General features: G+C 46.3%; 1 protein-coding gene across 1 annotated transcript in view; it reads left to right on the forward strand.

The window, feature by feature from the left end:
* The first annotated feature begins 7,334 nt into the window (after nt 1–7,334).
* Nucleotides 7,335–15,955, forward strand: part of LOC109471964 (cysteine-rich motor neuron 1 protein-like) — a 38,998-nt gene continuing 30,377 nt past the window's right edge. Inside the window, exons 1-2 of the mRNA XM_019771513.1 lie at nt 7,335–7,850; nt 15,086–15,182. Coding sequence (XP_019627072.1) covers nt 7,511–7,850; nt 15,086–15,182 — 437 coding nt within the window. The 5' untranslated portion in view covers nt 7,335–7,510. The remainder of the gene's footprint in view (nt 7,851–15,085; nt 15,183–15,955) is intronic.

The raw sequence follows: 15,955 nt of genomic DNA on the forward strand, positions 1-15,955 counted from the left end.
GTATGAGAAAACGTGCTGCACCCACATCCGCAGCTAATCTCATCCCCACAAAAACAGACGACCTTAGAAGGCGTCCTCTTTGATGTATCAATAAGAAGAATACCCTGTCGGGAACCCCTTTATGCCGTGTCCAAGTGCCATTGTGGATCTGATTAGCGTCGGCCCAAGAGGGATAGCGGTTAGCGGACCCCGGTAACCTGGGCGCGCTCGGCACAGATGCTCGTGATTTCTCTCCTTTCACAGGGGCGTTCTCCACTGTCCCGTGAAATCGTCTTTTGTACTTGGGGTCCGACATTCATCATCGGCTTAACAAGCTCTCAAACGGCGCTAAAGACCGGGCGTTTGGCATCGACGTCGGTTTCATATCTCTGATGATTTTATTTTGTCAAATACAGGTGCGCTTTTTCTCCTCGTTAATAAGGATGACTGTCACTCTGTTGTTGACTGTACTATGCAACAATTAAATATCCACTTTAATTGTATTATTATTGTATCCAATATAAGTTTCCCAGTCTTCGACATTGAGATAGAACAGAAATATTCGTATTCTTCGTGGAACTACACAAACACTTCATTATAAGCTCCACGTGCCCATACATCTACAATCTACAAAGCTAGAAGAAGTTGAACCTGTACATAGTACTTGTAACACTTGTAATTCACATTAGTCTATAGTTAGTTGCATATAGTAGATATCACTGTAATTCTACTTCCATGACCATGTTTTCTACTTCATAGTTTTATCCCCATGATCTGTACAAAGTCTATCATTCATTCATCAAAACTATGCACATTGTACATGAAAAAACAACAACAAAAAGACCGCTAAAGGAGACAGAAGTTTATCCCTTTCGTATGAGGCCTTCGGGCGAAAAGTCTAACGATTCCAACTATTTACCCTACATTGTGATAACAGATGGGAAGGCCAATTCATGACGCAAAACATTCCATGGTGCACATATCTAGGACAGAGAACCCCGCGAAAGGGCAACGTGGGAAATGTCGGATAATTCGGAACTCGGTAGCAAGAGTCATTACATATTAGCATGCTGGCCTGAGCAAAACGTCTGAAAGGCTTAGAAAAACGAAAATAGGCCTAACCTCTGCTCAGAGATTTCAGTCATGAAAGTGACTCTGCGAATGCATGACAGTCGGTTAAATATCCCCTGTCTCCTGCCCTTGCCTTGTGACCTCTGCTCCAGGGTCGTCACGGATTGTGATCAAACCTCAGCGGGCATAAACGGACCAAGTGTAGAGCTGTCAACGCCCGCTGGCTCCCCCAAATATTTGTAATATGACTTCTTACCTTTCTATTTACGACAAAAAGCCGCATTGTGTGTTTGAACTTCCTGAAATGGTTTCAAGGCCTCACGAATAGAGGACGCAATATGTGACGACCAAAACGCAAGGAAATTATGCTATACTTGGTTTGAAACGTTGTAATGATTAAGACGCCAGTCTGTGAAGCATTAAGTTCATGCTGTTTGTGATGTTGTGATACGTCAGTGCCTCATGCGGGTACCGAGAGGAAGTATCTTTCCGTCATACCGCCAGATAATGCTCGGGGGTATATTGTCCTATACTTCTGTTGTGATTACGTCCAGCTGGGTTCGTCTAACTTCAGTTTGTCATCATCCACACTCAACACGGAATAATGAACAAGTTTGTGAGACTGCGCGACGACCGAAGGCAGAACCAGAGCACATGTACAGGAAACCAGGAAGTGTAAGCTTTATAGCCTCTACCAGAGGCGACTGGAAAGAGTAGATATTGGCCCAGTAGACAGATGACATGCCATGGGAGTTGATCCGCTAAAGGAGCACAGTTCGCCGCTGCTCTGTCATGTTATCTGTTTATTTGGCCTATTTCCAGACACCTCTGAAGCCTGATAGAGACTATACATTGTATATTTCCAGCAACGGAGTCTGGTAGAGACTAAAAGACCACCGCGCAGTTCTCAAAGACTCCCTAGTAGTAATAATTTGGAGGTCAATCGAAGACGACAGGTGCAGTTTTAGACTGATTAGTCTCCACGGGTTTACCCCTGACTGTGTCTAATTAGTCATGACCGTTGTTATTCTATGTAATCCCCCAAAACAACACTTGGCCATTATAATAATGCATGTCGAACTTCACAGATGGGTGTATTGAAGACAGGGCACACTTGGGGACATCGGACGGGACATCTGCTTGTCCTGTAAGGATACATGGATAATTGCTATGTTATGTTGTTATACAGTGCACCGCATTACTTCTGTTGTTTTCTGAGTGCATCAATAACCATAACTGAAAAGATTCCTTCTATAGTTATCGGACGAATATGTCATCCTAACGACCGTACGTAAAGCAGTCCTAGTAGTACTAGTAATAGTTAACATAATCGCATTGCGTTGTATATGATTGTGTGATTGTACTCAGTCTGTATAGCTGTGTGATAGCGCGTTTCGCTTGGCGAGCGCCAAAGGAAGTTTGTGCTCTCCGGGCCTCACTTAGATGGAGGGATGGGACAGTAGTTCTGTAAAGGCTCCGTTTGTAGTGAAAACTCCGCGCGAAGTACAAACGGATGGCGGGTTGCTGACGCGTGACAGACGCGGATGTGTCAGGATTGATTGAGGTCTGCGCTACGACGACGACTGTTGGGAGTTAGAAAAACATCATGAGTTCAAGTTTAAGCTAGCTACGTACATGTATGGTGTAGCCACATGAAGAAAGCGAAGTTTCAAGATTAACGACATGAATCTGAGGGCTCTGACAAGCATCACACTGTACATACATGTCAACATGTAAATGACTTTCCCCACCCCCATTCCACCCACCCACCAGATTGCATATTCGGGGATATTGGTAGTAATTACATCTAATTGTAGGAATAAATGGGAGCCCCGATAGGTCGAAGTCTGAAGTCTCAAACAAAACAATTCTGTCAGTTATTTTGTCATTCATTTGGAGGAGTGATCTATGGTCGACTAGCGTTCTGCCTAGGACTAAGGAAGTTCTCCGCTGGCTAGATGCTACAGACATTGAGGAGAACATCCTGAAACTGGGCCACAGAAAGTTATGGCTTGGGTCTCGGAATTTTCCTTTCAAGGCTTTATAAACAATCCTTGGTACCACAAGTCACACGGACTCTTTGCATGCCGACAACGCACGGTCGGAATGTGTCTTTTTGTCCCTCCTCTTAAAACTCGAGTGGTCGGCAGAAATGTCGGAAATTTCTTTCGCTTCAGAAATGAAAAACAACCGCCTCGCTGTAAACCAGTCCCGGATTGACGCCAACCAGAGGCACTTGAAGTATTTTTGGCGTTTTTTTCGTCCTTCGTTCGTTCCGCTTCAAAATGCGGCATCGCTTTCATGACGGAATCATATTAAAGTTTTCTTTGATACCAAGAAATAGGAGCACGACCACTGGTTTCCCCACCATCATATCATGATATCTATATAGAAAATAAGCCGGAAATGTTGTCCTCAGCGTTCTATTGAAGCGCTATTTCTGGAATTTCCACCGCTACACGATCTACTTCATTTTCCGTTATTGATAGCATAGGTCTGACAAAAAGATCTAAATCGGCAAGCTGGTCGACGTAAAGGCATGACACAGAGTTGACAAACGGAACTCGACATACATGCACACTAGATTTCAAAACCTACAACCACTACACCATTGATCTGGGGTCCTCGAGTCTTCGATAAAGTTGAAGTTGTATTGGGAATTTGAAGGCTGGCGGGACATATAAGTAGCTAAAGTTAAGAGTCGGACGAACTTTGAACAGACAGGTCGCTTGGGCACTGTCACGTCGTAGTCCCAGACTTTCTATGGCTCAACAAAATGGTAGAAAATTGAGCAAAAAAGGGAATGCCTTTCCAAAAGAGTTAGAATGCTATAGGAATGTACTGTGTGGGCACTGCCGTGTCGTGCTATGCCAGTCTACAATGTGCACTTGGGACTGCGTGACAAACATGTCGTCTTAAACCGGGGCTTTACAGAGTGTTATAAAGTATAAATGGTGCGTTAAGTTTACGTACATGTACAGTCATTACCGCTAGAGACGTCGATTCCTTTATGACTCAGCTCATCACAAGACGATACTGAAGCAGAGGCCGACGACACTTCTCTTTTCATGGTAAGTCTGTGACCTACGCAGCAAATTTTTCTCCCTTTGTCCTATGCAGTCATTTCTTTTGGCAATGATAGTGACTCACACTTTCCACTCCGACCACCCTTTGGGAAATGGGGACTGAATGGAGAGTGTGTCCTGAGTATTTAAAACTTGAAGAAACCTCTAGATGCTTGACAACTCTCAACACTAAAGTTGATATAGATCAGTCCTACTCAAAACCAGGACACAAGCAGTGGTTAAGGATTCAACTTGTTTTTAATTTCACTGTTACTCGTATAGGCCTTTTTATATAGGGTTTTATTTTCTTTTTTACGCCAACTACCCTGCCAATGTGATACTGTCTGCCCTGAGATTACACATCAACCTTTTCTGTCACATCCACGGCTGTCCAAAGATGTGCACTCTTATCTGGTTGCAGTCTTGAAGCTATCGACGGATGTAATAGGGCCTTTGCGGAGCAAGCCATGTAGATATGCCGTTATCTGTGGCCACTGACGAACGCCACCGTACAATCGCCCGCCGGTAAAGCGGCATCATCACACGGGGAAGGTAAATATGCACCGTTACAGTTGCAACTCGCCTGTGTTTCCGTTTGGGCCACCTTATCGGCAAACAAAGGCTATCCAACCCACCGTGATCTCATACCAGAAATACGTTAATACGATCAGCCGAGCACAAAGGATGGCAAGGCGTGAGCTTCGAGAGGCAGCGCCGGAAGCTTAAGATAATTTGCGGTATATCTGGAATGAATGAGGCGGTAATGACGTTAAGTGGGGTAAAATAGCTGACCGCGTTTTTGGTCGCTTATTCCTTTCGCTGCTTATTTCATAACACGACCGAGAATAGCCGCAGAAATTGGTCTACTTATGCTCGCTATTCCGTTGCAATTGTGTTGTGGAGCAACGGTTTTCATAGGCGGTTATGAGAGCTTAACGACAATATGAGAATAAAGAAGTAGTTATTCATTACTGAGCTTGACTATTTCCACATTGTGGTTACTACATGTTTGTGAGATCACTAGAATTCTCTACGCTGTCGGTCAGACACTACAGCAGTACAGGGAATGCATACCTTTACTTTTGATGGGATCGTATTCTTATTTTCTCGGTTTGTGGACAAGAGTCAAAATGCCAAACCAACACGAAACCAACGCTGTCTGCCAAGGAGTAGTACGTGCGGTAACAAAACAAAATTCAAATTGTGGGACGACAGACCTTCAGAAAGACGTGCCTCAATCAAGACTACTTGAACTGAAACGAATGCACATGTCGGAGTGTGTGGCAAGTTTAGGATCCAAAGAGAAGCAAGGCCATCAAATTGAGTCGTCATTTTCCATGCGCTCTATAAGATTTGTCCTTGCTGTTTAATCGCTGGGGGCACATTCTGGCAAAAGCTAACTTATATTAACACACTGAGGTAGCCGTTTAGCTACCAATTCTCTATTGCTTACGGTGTGAGGCGGCAGGGAAAAGGTTCAACAGAAGTGGGTGCACAAGATGTGGCGACCACCAAGCTAGATGAGATTGGAGAAGGAATTCTTATCCAATTAATTAACGTGTAATGATGTCGATGATGGCTCTAGGCGGGAAACATGACTTGACAAAAGGATCTAGTATCATTTACCCACACCCTAATCCCTCCTCCCCTCCCATAACGGATAATTCTAGCGGACCAAGACGTCGGCAGCAACAATCCGCCGGTGTTACGTGTTTGCTGTCTGCTGTACCGTTACTAGAACAACTCTATCGGTAACTTGTGCCAAATTAGCTCCGCGCCACGCCTCGGACCCGTCAGCTGATCAAAGGCTCTGTGCTGGAGGCCGTTTTTACGCTGCACTTGTGAGTATTTGGCGTGAGACAGCGTGAGAGAAGTCGGCACGCAAACGCACGTCAACCTTAGAAGAAAGAATGTCACCGCAGAACAAGCACTGAAGGGCTAAGTCCTGGTACCGGACAGGGTGGGGTTCATATAAGGCGTCCCGGACGGTCCATATTTTCCTAACAGTACTACCGAGTAGCCTGGATCCCAGACTGTTACCTACATGTAGGACCACTATACAGGCTAACTCCCCAGCTCCAAGGAAATTTTACCACAAACACCCCAGAGGAGCTGGCCTATTTACTTGCACTGAGAACAGAACAGTCTGGCATCCAGGCTAGATGGGAAGGTACAGCCTCTACCAGGCTTCAGAAGCGGCTGGAAGAGCTTCTGTCTATTTGGCCAATTTCTTCTCTTTCCAGTCGCTTCTGAAGCCTGGTAGAGGCTAGGGAAGCAGGACACAATTGCTGGAAAATGTTTTTGAGACTTTCACAAAACACTTGACAATGGACGTAAGGTTCACGGTGACAAACCCCATTCCTCCAGTTGTGATGACGCTGAGAGTGAAGTTTGGCTTCTTTCACAAATGAGAACATGTGGGAATCGTACCCTCGACCTTTGGCACGCACGCCGAGATAAGTGGGTAAACGTAACTCCGGCGGTTTTAGTCCGCGTGGTGCTGTCGCTGGGCGTGCATGCACGTAGTTTTGACAAGTCCAACACAAAACGAGAACACGCTAACATGACCTCGGTCTCACCTAGGATGTTTGGCATTGACCTCTACAGGAAAGGTCATTGATGTTTGACCAGGACGTATGATGACCGCTGGGAGGACGGACACTTGGGACTACCGCCATTTCCCTTGCAAATCATGTCCCGGTCATCGTCCATCATTTTGACTTCGAAAAAATAAACTCCCGCTGCGGAATTGATTCCTACAAGATCGCAGTGATCAAGAACATGCAAAGAGCTCGGTGGCAGTGAGTTTAGAAAAGTGGAATGACCACTATTACTGGCGCTAGCCTAATGCCTCTTTGAAACGCGGTTTAAAAATAGAACACGCCTTGAGCCGCGTGACCCAGAAGCTTGAAGCCTTCACCCCCCACCCCTCCTAGGCTAATATTTTTGCGCCAGCGTCGTGAGTTTACTCAAGGGTGTAAACAAACCGTTTGAAGCTATTACAGATGTTTGTCGATCGCTAAACTTATTAACCGCAGAGCGATGACATCATCTGGAAACTTTTCCCACGTTGTGATTGGTCGCCGGAAGGATTGCCCCGCCGCGGCTCCGCGCTGATTGGTCGCCCGCCGGCCGGAGCGCGGTGATTGGCCCCCGGGGCGCCCGTTCTTCTGAATGACCGAGGTTGTAAGCGCGCTTTTCTGTCAGTGAGGTCTGAGATTGAGTACGCCTTCCACGCGCCGTAAGCACTCCGGGTTTGTCTCTTCTCTCTCTTCAACGCTGCCTGTCCGAGTCCACGGAATCGCGTGTCACAGTGCCACAACTGGAGCGCTGTCTTCTCGGATTTTTTCCTTCCATCCTTTAGAACAGTTAGTTATCCCATTAGACTGTACGGAATGAAGTCGACCAGCTTGCTAGCCGCGGCGTTCTCGGCGTTTCTGTGCCTGGCCGGCTGCGTGCAGGGCCAGGACTGGTCGCTGGACAAGTACCCGCTGCAGTGCCCGCCGTGCGAGCGGATCCACTGCAGTCCGAGAAAGGCCAGCAAGCTGAAGTGCAAGGGAGGCACGACGCTCGGGATCTGTAACTGCTGCTCGGTGTGCGCCAAGGTAGAGGGAGAGAAGTGCGGGGGGAAGTGGGATTACCTGGGGAAGTGTGATGCCGGGCTGACCTGCGAGAGGGAGCCCGATAGCAGAGGGATGCTCAGCCGCCCGGACAGTAAGGGCATCTGCAGGAGAAGTGAGTTAACGTTCCTTCGGTCTTTCTTTTATTTCACCCTGGCCTGCTGTAAAACGTTAACGGTTATGTGTTTTTATTGCTCCCATTGCATACTGTACACAGTCCCTTCAAACAAACTTTAAGAGATCAGTTTTTTCCAACCGAAAAGGTGTTACTCAACTAACTACCCACTCAAGACGATGTCGCGATAAAGATACGACCTCCAAAGATGTGTCTTATGTAGAGTAGCACACGGATACTCTGTATTTATGGCTGGGTAAACTTGGTGGTGCTGTTTCTACGAAAAGCCCTTTTGTGCATTTTGTCAGTCCAGTCTTTTCAACATAAATTTTAGTATGCTTCCGTCGTGTTGGTCGGTACATGGAGCTAACGCGTTACGACTGTTGACTCAACGTCAAAACAAGGAGGTTTAAATGAGATTGGTCAAACAGGGTACTTCACTGTCGGTCTCGGCGTTTTTCTCTTGACCTTGATCTTTGGGTAGACTTTGGGTCTTCTGTGTTACAGGATAAGGAAATGCGACAGTTACTAGTATAGTGTCGCCGTATCTTGCACGATGACCAGACCTCCGTGATTTGTGAGTGAGCTACTCAAAAGACGTTTTCCTGTAGTCAGACAAGAACAACTGGAACAACCCGCCGGCCTGTGCAGTCCCCAGCCTTGCATGACCGGATAAACATTTACCAATGCGATATCAAGGAGGCTATCAATAGCATCAGTAGGCACCGCGTTTGTACCGAGGGCGAGCCGCACGCGTCGCCGTGTTGATTTATTATTTCCTACACATTTTACTTGTTTTGCCGCCGAGAGGGAAGGGTTGGATAACTCCGCGTTGCTTGGTTATTGGGTCCGCTCACATTCGGTCGTACGATCGATCGTGAACGGAGGGCATTCTGGGATGGTCGTGCATGCGTCGTACAAAATTCAGTTACAGTATTTTGCTATCATTTGTCAGTGGTTGGTTCTTTCATATCAGCCTGCTTGAAAATTCTACAACATCAAAATCGTACAACGGCACAAGGGGCGACGAATGTGACCGGGTTGTTATCCAGGACTAGGACTAGTATCTAGGACGGGTGGAATGTTGACCGGTAGACTCAGGAAAAGTTGTTGAAAGGAGGTCGGAGTACGCGGAGAGACGAAATTATCGCCCTCTAATAATGTTTGTCCTAATCTGTTTCTAATTAATCGCTGATGGGTGTCATCCGGCGCGGAAATTCCACGATTTGTCACATTTGGGTCCCGTCGTCTCTCGCCAGGCTTTTCTACGTATACAACCTTTGAGATTAAAAAAAAATTAGATGGCCTCCATGGGAGCACAATTGTCCATCTAGCAACTTTGCCAATTTTTATCAGATTTCGGCTATTATTCGACCCCTAAAAGGAGCGTGGTGGAGACGAGAATTATGCCTAGGTTTCAACCACCGCCCGGCCGACCAAACGCCCCGCGACCCCTTCGTCATTTATCAACAGAGATTACCCGGTTATCTGCCTGCCGAATTCTTACATTGGCTTACTGAAGTGGATGATGGACTACACGGATAACAGTTTAATCCCTACGCAGATGTATGTATGGCTTCGGTCTGATTTGGTACGTCCCTTTCTCCGTCTTTCCAAATTATTGCAAGGTTTTTGTCTGGACGCCGAGGTCTCTTAGCCTGGGTACCACCCCACCGCTGACTATCCCTTTTCGGTATCTACAGAGCTTGGTAACCAGGCTAGGACACCCGACGCCCGGAAAAAACTTGCCATATTTTGGAAAGACGGGGAAGGGAAACCGGAGACCTGCTAGTGATGTTTTTGTCGACAGTTTTTACATGACAGTTCTAATATATATACATATAGGTGTTATTGCTAACTTCACACTTCGCACGTCCGGAGAATAAATGAGAACCAGTCGATCTGGGCGACAGACGCAGCCTGTCAGTGGCGGGACGCGCCGGCTTTTCAACGCTGCCGAAAATGATGCTCGCCTCGGGACCTCTTGCTCATCAGCGGGCCGTTATCGCTCGCCCCATCGCCGATAGCGACGTTTCCCTCCACACGAGGTGCTGGCGCGCAGACGTTGCCAATTTTCAGTAACCGCGGGAGAAAAAACAGCGCCGACTGACCCCGACAAAGGCCACGCCACCGGCGTCTACTCATGATCACCTTTCGTTAGTGTTCCCTTCCTAATTGGCATGGTTGTTAGGAAAATTCTAACACCCAGTTTTCAATCGTGTAATCCAATTGTAAACCCGGGCCTATCGCCTTCACATACAGCCACATTCCTGAACAAATCGCCTGGGAGCTCTCGGAACGCGACTTTGTGGCTTTAGTAAGCTTATGAGTGTTTGTAGTTGAAATCTAAAAGAAATAAACAAAGACGTCTGCTAGTATTAGATGACTTAACTGAGCTTGGCCTGTACCTCTCGTGGGTTCCCTAACAACTTTGTCACTTAAGGCTTGTTCCGTTGCCTCTACCAGCTTCAGAAGCGACTGGAAATGGTAGAAATTGGCCAAATAGGCAGATACCATGCCAGGGAGTTGGTCCGCAAAAGAAGTGCAGTTTGCCTCTCCTGAAGGCTTCCGAAGACTGGTAGAGTGCTAATGTTCCGCACATGAGAAAGATCGACTTTCCTCCGACCTTTTTGTAGAGTCGAAGACTATAATCTTTCGGCCACACGCCAAGGTGGTTGGTTTACTAGTATATTGTATCACCCCCCTCTAATCCCCGGCATAAAAGAAATTACGCCTCACAGTCCACGGTCTCCAGAAAAACGGTTCTGCTTGACATTTACAAGCTCTTCCTCTCAACGGCCTTGCCATGTTCTTTGCAAGGTCAGGCAGGCATAGCGCGGATCTTGGCATAAGCACAACAGCGATCATATTTTATGGGCGTCCGTTGTTGGTTAGCTGTGGTTCGCCTGGATGGCAGAATGTTTCCAGGGCCTACACAGGGTTGTTGCTGTGCTATGAAATTTCCTTGGGTGCATTTTGGCCCCAGATCCGAGGACCTAGCCTGTATGGGCCCTGGAAACAGTCTAGCTAGTGGGAGTAAAAAGTCTCAGCCGATACGGAGAGAAAACAGAGAAAGATCGTCCTTCCCTGGTCGGCAGGGGGCCGACAGTTCTGAGCGCCTTGAGGCGGCATCGCTCGCCCACGACTCCCTGCCACTGACCCTTCAGGGAAGAATGACAAGAATGCTAAAGGACAAGTTTATTCAACGATCGTAAACTTCGTCTGCCAATTACCTACCCAAGTACTTGCCTTAAAATAGCTGTTTGGGAGGGGTACTATACACCATTTATTCGTCTTTCTGGCCTTTTCTTGTAGGACAAAATATATATCATTAATTTTGACAAGGCCTCGGTGCCCCTTCCCCACTACAACATATCATACGCTTGAAACCTGACTCACTTCACACCATGGTAACAATAACCTGTCCTGTAGTGAGTGGGCGATTCTCAAAAACTGATAACTGCCAGTTGGAGGTTCTTGGAACGCAGGCCGTCGGTGGAAGAAGACCCGAGCGAACTTTACCGAACAATTTTGTTCTTCACATCCGGTTTCTTTTCGCAATTTAAGGGCAGTAAAGGATTTTCAAAGTCAACTTTTCTGTTCATTTTTCTAATAATTTAATGTACTGAGTTGACTCAAGGATTTTACGCTCCTTTATATATAGGGGTTGGATCATGCCACTCTATCTCATAGCATGCTCATATCTGTGGGGCAGAAACGCGATGTCGCTGACGGATAATGGTTGCTTGACGTCGTTCGTACACAGTGTGATTTACGGGAGATGTTTGAGATGCCCGAGTCGTTATTGAACGGTGTGGTGATATACAAGCTGGGAACGAGTCGCGGTCAGGACTCGTTATCGACAACTCAGCAGGACCGCCTGGGCATGGACGCTGAGTTCCGATATGGGGGAGAACGGAGCCCGTTAGCCTCTACCGGCTTCGGAAGTGGCTGGAAAGAGTGGAAGCAATAAATTCAGAAGAAGTCAGACACTCCCGTCTCGTGACTCGTTCACATGACGTTTAACAAACAGGAAATGGGGCATCTGATGGTTCTAAACGCTCCGCTGTGACTCGATCACTCAATCAAATGTTTGAAATAATCGGAAACAGTAAACCCAACAAACCTAAATAGCAACGGCCGCAGCGTATTTCTCTTTGTAGTTTACGTGGCATGTCTGGAGCCGCCGCCCTGTGTTGTTGCCCTCCGACGTTCTCGACATGACAGCTAAAGTGGCGATGTCAGGTTATTTGGACGACAAGGATTCCGCGCGATCCAACATGACGTCGCCCTTGTAGGAGAATGTCTTATGTGTTTTATGGCCATGAAATAATCCAGAAACCCTCATCACTATTTCTCAAGGACTTGAAGTACAGAATCCCGAGGAAAACAAGAAACCCAAGATTCCAAACCTCCGGGAAGTATGTAATGCATCATGTATGCAGGTAACACAACAACAACAACAATATTACCAGTAACGCTACATAAACTAATCATATACCGAAAATCAAAGAAACCGACATTGATTTATCTGCGAACACATAAACACGACCGAAAACAGTACCTTCCCGATATTGATTGAGGATATCTCCTTCCCCGGAGGTAACAAGACGGCAACAAGACTATCATACTTTATGCTTCGGCTTTTTTGGCGTTAATATTGGTCTTTCATTTTACTGGTATTTGGGTGACAAAATGTAACTGTGTGGCATACTCTCTGGCCAATTTGATACTTTGCAGCCACCAAGGACGATATAACCTCCTTGCAGCACCACCCAAGCAGCTACCAAAAGATCTGCTTGGAGATATACAAGATCATACAACAAGACGTGAAGAGAGAATGACTCCCCATCAGGGTCCAGGTGTGAAAATCGTCAGGCTAAACTGTTCACAAAAGGTTGTTTGGTGCGTGTAGTAAACTTTTTTGAAAGCGGTGAGGAGTTATTGACCTCATCTTTTTCGGATTAACGCGCGAAATCTTGAAACGACAAGTACGTGTTAATTGATAGCAAATATACTACATAAACTCGCACACGGAAGGGCCTCCCGTCGGAAACATGAGAGGATATTGTGTTCCTGTTATAACAGTGGTTTACTGCCCTGTGTTTACATAGCCTCCACAGAAGGCTTTCGGTGCCTCCACAGAAGGCTTTCGGTGCCGTTTTGGAGTCATCGTTTCTTGCTGATTACGCACCGAAAAAGACGGCAGGTTTAGTCGGTAAAGCTCCTGTCGATATATGTCATTACGACAGGCTTATTACAACAGCAAAAGGAAACATTCTCTAATAGGAGTCTTGTATGTCTTGTAACGGGAAAGATTGCCACAAACTGCCAAAGCCGTGTCGGCGGACGTTTTTGTCATAGTCTCACCCAAAATCACACGAGTAATCGTAGTACTAGTACAGCCTCTACCGGGCTCCAGAAGCTATTTCCAGCCGCTTCCTAAGCCTGGTGGAGGCTACAATGTATGTGACTACGACTGTATCACTATCAGCGAAACGATAGTTATGTAGAATATATAAAGGTCTTCATCCATTCAGTCGATCATTACTGAAACGCCACCCGGGGCATGCTATGGACGCCCGTGGTGTATGCGTGCTAATGAAGAACATTTCGGACGCGGTTCTTAACACAGTTTTGTACAAGACCTAGACCTTGCACTTGACCGTGAAGACGCCGGCCGGTGCCTTGACTCCGTGTAAACGCTGGGCTGTTGGAGGGATGTTGTGGTGAGCACGGGGATGATATTGGCAGTGGGGTGTGACCAAACACGTCCGTCGCCCTGCCGCGAATCTGGTTCCTCTTAGCGGCCAGCTGGGAGCGTCGAACGTCGGCGTACTTCCGTCTGTGCGTCGCAGACTGCCGACAGCGGGATGCGAGAAAAACATCCCCGCCCGAAACTGCCGGTACGTCCGTGACCCTGCCAACGCCGCCGGCACGATTGACAGATTCGTTACCGTAAAACATGACGGTTGTTTCCCAAGTCGTTGGCATAAATTTGGCACAAGATTCAACAGTCTTCTTAGAAAGCAGCCTCGTGTGTGTTGTGATTCAGAAACACTAACGGCACAATCTCGCAGACGATTGACACTTACACAAAACGTAAGACCAAGGACTGTGTATAATGTCCTTGGTAAGACAAAAATCTTTCGCGTCTTTCTTGAAGCGGTGTCTTGTTTGAAGCATCCAGTAAAAATAAAAAGTCATTATAAGAAACACAAGACGTCAAAACAAGTCGGAAAAGTATCGAAACCAAACATCTGCTTAGAGATCGTGTGGGACTATGAACGACGGGTCCCTTCAAACAGGCCGAAAAGCGCTGGTCACGGTATGTTGTTCTGGCGATGAAAGGTCCCGAGAGATGGATATTTATATATGGCCGGGTGATTATGACGGATTTGTAGGGGAGGTTCTTTTTTTGAGTGGCCCGAAAAAGCCTGCTTTTGGCGCGAGCTTTCATGAGGACCGGAGTGTTTGCACAGGCGGCGGGCTGTCACAGTTGCTAATATGCACAGCACGAGGGGGGACGGAAACCTACATGTGACCCATTATTATTCCTCTTGAAAATAAGACGTTGCCATTCTTCTACACCGTACTAGACTCTAATATGCAGTGATTGTTTTACATTTACTCTTTTCTTAACAAAAACAATTATATTGGCATTCCCGACTTTTCTCTCAGTAAGTTAATTTTGAATGCTTACAATAGAAAATGATCAACATCTTTTGTGCTTGTTATTTTCATTAACTATTTGATGAGAATTCTAATCTTACAGCCGCACCAATCGTTCCAGGAAAATAATTAAGAATCTGAATGTAATCTAGCTGTAATATTAATACCTGAACACAAAAGTAACACAATACTGGTTCAAACACTTGTTGTGACTACGGAGAACGGGAGTCCGTGGTTCTCACGACCCCAGGAGGCCAAACCCGAATTTGCCAAAATTTAAACAATTACAGCTTAATTATGATAGGATAGGACCGCTTTATCCTGGAATGAATGAAGCAGATTTTACAATTAAAATTTGCATGAAATATTTTACATCTGCTCAAAGTTATGGTGCCCTGTTGGTTTCACGTGACAGAGTTGGCCTCTACGACTATCTTCTCAAGCCTCTTCAAATAAAGTGTATCTAAGCAGGGCATATTCAAAACAAAAAAGTGTACTAATGAGTATGAATTATGAAAATGTGGGACACGTCTGAATCTTTATATTATCATTTATTTTTTCAGGTAAAGAGCAACAAGAAGAGGGTCTGCCCAAATATTGCCGCCCAAAGTGCACGCCGGAGTTTTGTAAAGCCAACCCGAAGTCCATCTGTTCAGCATAGTAAGTGATTTACTGCATTGTACAACATATACATGTACATCGATAGCCTAAACTAATGTCTCACGCATCAGCACAGGCAAGACGGATAAACGAGCGTCGGCGTTGCCATACAGGTAGGTAAATGTACACATATACCGCATTACTCTTACACGTGTCACAGCCGAAAAATTATACGTGAACTTTGCTACCTCGAGGGCTGCCTTTTGATCTTATCGTACGTCAAAGCAGGCCGATTTTAAATTACACGCGGTCAAAAACCTCACGGTACGAAAACTGCGAACGTCGAATTTTACCTGCGTGAGAATCGTCCTGTTTTGACGTATGTCAAAAACATACGAACATACAAACATGACCGAAAACAGTACCTTGAATTCCCGTGGAAGACCATATCCATCTCCGGTAAAAAAAGGGTTCCAGGATTATATAATACAGATCAATCAAAACGTTGCTCTGTCGGCGTCATCAAAGAAGCTGCGTGAACGTAGCGTAGACGACACTTCATGCCAGAAGATCCAATGTCGGATTTTCCCCGGATGGAAAACAGGAATTCGTTCAAATATTTCCGGGGTGACGCGAGCAAAATATGATCCTCTTTGAAAAAAAATGTGCGGAGATTTTACGGCGGGCGACTTGCACAAACCGTGACGACTTTAGGTCGCGGGTTACCCACAAAGGTGGCGCAGGTGGCCACCGCTTCTCTCACCGACCGGTAACTGGACACAGTACGGTCAGGGGACGTGCATATATGCGTGATGCCACAAAGAAGCGTCACT

The sequence above is a fragment of the Branchiostoma belcheri genome, unplaced genomic scaffold (assembly GCF_001625305.1).
Source record: "Branchiostoma belcheri isolate BF01 breed outbred unplaced genomic scaffold, Haploidv18h27 scaffold26, whole genome shotgun sequence".
Taxonomy (NCBI): Eukaryota; Metazoa; Chordata; class Leptocardii; order Amphioxiformes; family Branchiostomatidae; genus Branchiostoma; species Branchiostoma belcheri.